The 6,290-nt window shown below is 34.4% G+C and overlaps 1 protein-coding gene across 1 annotated transcript in view; it reads left to right on the forward strand.

Moving 5' to 3' along the window:
- The window catches only part of LOC106117874 (tetratricopeptide repeat protein 28), a 53,670-nt gene that overhangs the window by 31,077 nt on the left and 16,303 nt on the right, over positions 1–6,290 (forward strand). The window contains exon 7 of the mRNA XM_013312360.1: positions 215–440. Coding sequence (XP_013167814.1) covers positions 215–440 — 226 coding nt within the window. The remainder of the gene's footprint in view (positions 1–214; positions 441–6,290) is intronic.

Below are 6,290 nucleotides of genomic sequence, written 5' to 3' on the forward strand. Positions count from 1 at the left end.
TAGTTTGAAGTTTGTTTTTATGTTTCTTTTGTTATAACTGGCAGTTAAAATAAATAATGAAAAATAGAACAATTTTCAATTGTTAGAACAAATTATTTTAAAGTTACAAATACTTTTGAACTAAATAAACAGAAAAAAGAAAAAAGTATTAAATGTATGCCATAAAGTAACATTGAATCTTGCTAAGGGTTCAATTTTCACCTCCTGTTTGCAGGGGTTCAGTGTTCAGTGCGCTATCCTCAGCTCATTGGGCGCTCAGTCAGCTGGACGCTGCAATTAACTACATGCAGCAGGACCTGGCCGTTGCCAAATCTCTAGGAGATACAGCTGGCGAGTGCCGCGCGCACGGTAACCTCGGCGCCGCCTACTTCAGTCAAGGATCATACAAGGACGCGTTGACCGCGCATAGATACCAACTGGTCCTAGCTATGAAATGCAAGGTTAGTACAAGATTTATTTTTTATTATAATATTTGCCAGGAAAAAAAAGTCAATTTCTTATTTATTTCAATGAGAAGTCGTTTTAAGCCAGCAAGCATCCATTGGCCCGCGCCGGACACACCGCGCACACGGCCCGCAACAATTGCTTGTTTATAAATGCTGTCTTTCGATGCAGGCAGCGCGGATAGTAGACGGAACGTTATATAAAATTATAAAAAGCAAACTAAATTACGTTGCGGGCCGTGAGTGTGGGGCGACTAAGGACGCGTTGCTTTAATGATCAATTTTGTCATATCGTATTGTTTTAAAGAATGAAGATCCAAAAGCATCCTGTATCGTAAAAGGTTTATGAATAAAATTAATTCTTTAATTAATCTTGTTTCGTTACGCATGTTTTAAGCTCGTCTATATTCAACTTCCGTTAAAACTAGTAAAGTAAGATGCAGAGAAATCGCAATTAGTTTTATCATAAGTTACGTAAACGGCAATACGGAATTGTTGAAGTGGACATAGATACGGTTAATTAGTCTATATCAATGATTTATTGTTTGTTATGATTGTGACAGGGATTTATAACTCACAAATAAACGTTGGTAAAGAAAGATATAGATAGGACATAGATCCTATTTCTATTGGTCGTTTACATTTTATTCTAAAGACTTCATAAGCTCTCTACTTTCTTTATACTTTTAGACATTATTAGTTAGAATCCTTTAGCGCGAATGGCGCGTTTTCGTTACCAAACGTTGGCATTTTAATAAAGAAAGTGTTGCGCCAATACACCGGCACGGTGTCGGAATTACTTCCTAATACATATATACAAAACTAATAAAAATATCTCAAGGTTTTCTAACACATTTAATGCCACGTACACGGCGCCGAAGACATATATTACGTTTATTACTAAAAATTACATACAAGGATGCATCTTACAATGCAATCAGCATTCTATGTGTTCATATTTAAAAATAAAATCAATCATAATGTAAGTAACTTTAATTTATTAGAAAGCTCAATTTGGTAGAGTTTATCATCGCCCGATTTAAACAACTAACAGAAATAATAAACGATCCAGCCTTTAATCCTAACGTAGAGTGGACACGGACAAGTCTACACTGAATATTAAAATCAGTAACATTAATTATAATCAATTGAAAATTAAAGTGACACTTAGCATCGTTTACCTTGACTAAGATTGTCATTGTCCGCAGCAACCATTGTCGACAGGTCTGAGACGCCCACGTGTGAAATAAGCATACTGGTTCAGATCAACCAACCGGGTTGGGAGTGAATTTGTTAAGAGATAAATAAACTTTATGATTCAATGGCTAAGCTAGCTAAATAATTTTATATCGTATTCATAATTATTCATAAAAAAATATTTATAAAAATTGCGCACCTAATTTAGAATTGGCCTCTTGAATTGAACTTTTAGCAATAACGCGCATCGCAATATATGTAAGTTCAATTATATGATTTTATTACTAAATTATTCAAACTTTCGTGAGACATTATACTAAACTGATATATAAACACGGCTAAACGCTCGCGACGGCCGAAACAATACCAGTACCACTCATACTGATAAAGGGCCCCCGATGGGCTCGAAACTAGTCGGTGCCGCCACCGTACGAATATACGTGAGTGTTTAGCCGTGTTTATATATCAGTTTATGATTTTATTACGTTGAATTATTGTAAAGATGCAATAATTCAACTTATTAATTACAAAATTAAATTGAATTTTTTAAATTTTCCCGATTTATATAAAAAAAAGAATATTTCCGAAACATAAAATCGTGTGGTGCCTTTAATCAGATAACTTAATTTCAGCGCACACAAAAGAACCCCGAATTCTTTATTCTTATTCTTTTTAGTTCAACAGACGTTCGCAAATAAACATCCTGCACCTCACGTTTACACATTAAAAATAATTCCTTACGTCTGTATGCCGTGCAACGAGAGTTCCCAGCACGTTTTTAGGCATCTTGAATATTCGTGGCCGTTTAATGGTCTTAGCAGATTTGTTCGCAATGTTTCTCGTATTATCAGAGAACTTACGTGTGCACTAAGGGTATGGCCACACCAAACACATCAACCGTGGTCCTTCGAGCACCAGTATCAATGTACTTTGTAAATATACTATGAAGTAAGGTCATAACTTGAAATATCTGGGCAAAAGTTGACTTAGAGGTGACGTCTTATATACTTCTACACGTAGCCTTTATATCACAGACTTGATTGGATGTCTTTTACAAGTACAAGAATGGTAGAATAGTATTTGTCTTTGCCCCTTTCTACATTTAAGTCAGTTTAAAACTAGGACAGAACAGTGGGAACGAGCAGTAGACAGTGCCGTATTGCTATTATTTGAACGCACACTTTGGAAAACAATATTATACTGTCTTGACGTATGACAATAGAATGCTGACGCCTAGCTGTTCTAGGCAAAACAGCAAGGCGAGCAGTTGTTCTTGAAAGCGAGCATGTTGCATACAATTAAAACGCTAAAATACGGCAACACTTTAGGTCTCAAAGTTAACCGACTGACACATTATGTTAATGTGCGGCAACATTTGCCGCTTTTACAGCAATCTCCTTACCGCACGATCACCGGCTCGTTTTATCTTGATCGCGTATTACGCTTATGTTAACGATGTTTAATTTAATATTTTTATTCTACAATTCACTGTTTTTTAAACGTTTGTCGGGCGCTGCGATTATAATTATCTGCATTTGCACGTTACTTTCTCTATTGACCTGACTCGTTTGAATATTTATATCTTTTCTTTACGTCACTAAAGTACAAATCAAAACTAAGTAAGTTAAAAAACAAATTAAATTTATTCTGAATATCAAAGTGCACTTGAAGTTATAGATCTTATTTTCAAAACAACGAATCACAGTGGTAATTTAGGGAACACTTAATTATTGTCTTTTTTCTACATTAACCTACAGAGTTAAAAGGTTTGATGACTCCACATACCCAGAGTCCGGCCAAGATTTTTCCATCAATCTTTTAATTCTCCTATTGTTTACTTACAACACCGAAGGAGAATGTACACTGCCCCTTAAATAAAAACAAACATATAAAACATTTTAAACATTTCTGCTAACATTCACAACACAAAAACGTACAACTGAATAATGTCATTAAAAATAAAAACAAAAGAAAATAAAATTAGAAAAACAGTGTACAGGTGAAACGCGAGCACATGATCCACACGACGAAACATTCCGACGAACAAATAGTCGTAAAAAGTATTTACTTTTAGCCGTTACGGACGGATGGCGCACAACAAAAACTCAGTGGTCGATTTGAAATAACCGCGAAATAGTGGCGCGGGCGGTGGAATTCGCCCGTAGCCCGTAATGTGAGAACTCGACTCAGTAATCACTACGATTCACGATCTAGTACTAGGAATGTATACGGCTTTTTATAAAGGAAATCCGCCTCCGGTTTTAATCTGTATTTTTCTGTTATACTCATCTATATATTTGCGTTCTTAAAAACTTTAATTATAATGTCCTTGTTTTTAAAATCTCTCAAAAGCTTTTGCAACTGATGTTGCATAGTTTGCAAAGATGGTATATTACATTTTTAACAGCGTTTTACCTTGGGTTTCTGAGACTAAAATCAAGTATAAAACATAACGTTATTCCAATCTTTGACAAAAACGACAAAACAATTTGATTTCAAAAAACTGCGATTGGTCGTTTTTGCATTGTTTTTTAAAAGCTACGAAATATTTTTACTTTAACAACTTAGATCTTATCGTCTTCTGATTCAAGTGTTATAAAAAAATAATTGCATTAATAATTTCTGAACATCCTGTATTAAAAATGATCCTCCACATTGAAGCGGGATAGTTTCTAAGTCTATCTCGTAATTACATCGGTGTTAATGTAGATAACATAGATTTATTACACCGCGATATAATTACGTACATTAAAGGACGTGCAACCGGTAAATTATTGGTGTAATGTATTCTAAAGGTGAATCTATATATCAAAGTAAGTCGAAGTAAAGTTAAGGCGCCACAGATCGCTTTACACCGCGTACATATCATGTCACAGGAAAATCTTGAACTCTGCCAATTTGTAAATTGACAAGAATCTTTATATTTTGGTAATTTTTAAAAGTGACACTGTCATCAGTGGCCAGTGCACGGCCCTTTATTGGCTGCAAAGAAAAGCAAAACCAATGAATGTTACCTTTACAAAATACCCAAATTGTTACAACTCATTTTGTGATTGAATTCGTTCCATATTCCATTTACTGAATCTTAACAATTATCCGGGACTTAATGTTTACCAAATTACAAACAGGCTATGTACACGATTTGCCTATAACATACTAAACATCAATATTTTATCTCATAATAAAAGATGCGCGACTTTATCGGACATTAATAATATGCTAAAGTTAGCAACCTTAAGGCATATGCGAAGATTAAATAGATGCTTGAATACATTAAAAACATATTATTAATATATCAGATGTAAATAGAAGTTTTTTTCTGAACATATTGATTTCTGACCGGTTTTCATAGCTACTAATCGCATATGGGTTTCATACTATTATTGTTATTATGATTCAGTTTAATGTTAATAATTATAGTAATTTAGAATAATTACTATATCTATGGTAAAAACTCGTATGTGCACATAAAGTTACAAAATCTTTATATATATAATTCTTCTGTGAGTGTGTATGAACTTCTCTCAAACGACTGGACCGATTTTGATGAATTTTATTGTGTGTGTTCAAGGGGATCTGGGAATGGTTTAGATTCATAATTTTGTCCGCTGGACAATGTTTTTTTAATTAATTTTTAATTTATTAGTAGTTGTTGAATTTGGAATGTTTTACATTGGATCCTATAGACGGCGCTACCATTGCAGCGTCAAATTTTAAATAATATTCGAATTAAAGACGTGTAGACAGGACAACGTCTGTCGGGTCCGCTAGTATCTTACTAATATTATAAATGCGAATGTTTAGATAGAATGGATGGAAGTTTCTTTGAATATATCTCAAGAATGGTTGAACGTATCTCGATGACATTTGGTACACATATAGGTGATAGTCTTAAAGAACACATAGGTTACTAATAATGTTTTTTTTAGTTCCGCGCGGGCGGTGTCGCGGGCGATAGCTAGTAATATATAATGTGAAATATTCTAAAGTTTATTAAAGTACAACCTTCAATATATGCTGTTCAAAAAACCTTATTTTAGTATATAAACATATCACCTATAGTTACTAAATGTTCTCCACATAGTAGGTATCCATTATATAGAATGAAATACACTTTACATAGTTTATTGGTACAATTATTAATTGGTTCAATTTTCATCAGAATTACAACGAAAAGTTGTTCAAAAGCTCTCTATAGTGAGCGACCTTTATTTTCGATGATTAACAACAGAGTTGTAATCAAAATATAGCTGCATATAAAATGCATTTTTATATCTGCTTTCTTTGTCCAAGATACATACCAGTACCATATTTTCAAGTCACCTACTTATCTAACACGATCTGTATAACCAGTCTGTTGCTGGAAAGGTAATATAAATCATAATTACACTGTCACAGATCATAAATTAGCTTGTCTTCTATACCACTTACGATATTGAGGTCTCATATCAAGATGTCTCGTCTAATACAGACTACAGATTTTTCATTAATATTGCTATCACTTCCTTCGTTGTGGGGTAGATGTCGATCCTCTTGGTCATCACGGTTTAGCATGTCGTCGCAGTGCAGGACGCATTCCGCGCCATGCCGCTTTAAATGACGTCATCCGTCGAGCCCTTGCCTCTTCCGGCGTGCCGGCAGTGCTTGAAC

Source organism: Papilio xuthus, unplaced genomic scaffold, assembly GCF_000836235.2.
Source record: "Papilio xuthus unplaced genomic scaffold, Pxut_1.1 DF827679.1, whole genome shotgun sequence".
Classification (NCBI taxonomy): domain Eukaryota; kingdom Metazoa; phylum Arthropoda; class Insecta; order Lepidoptera; family Papilionidae; genus Papilio; species Papilio xuthus.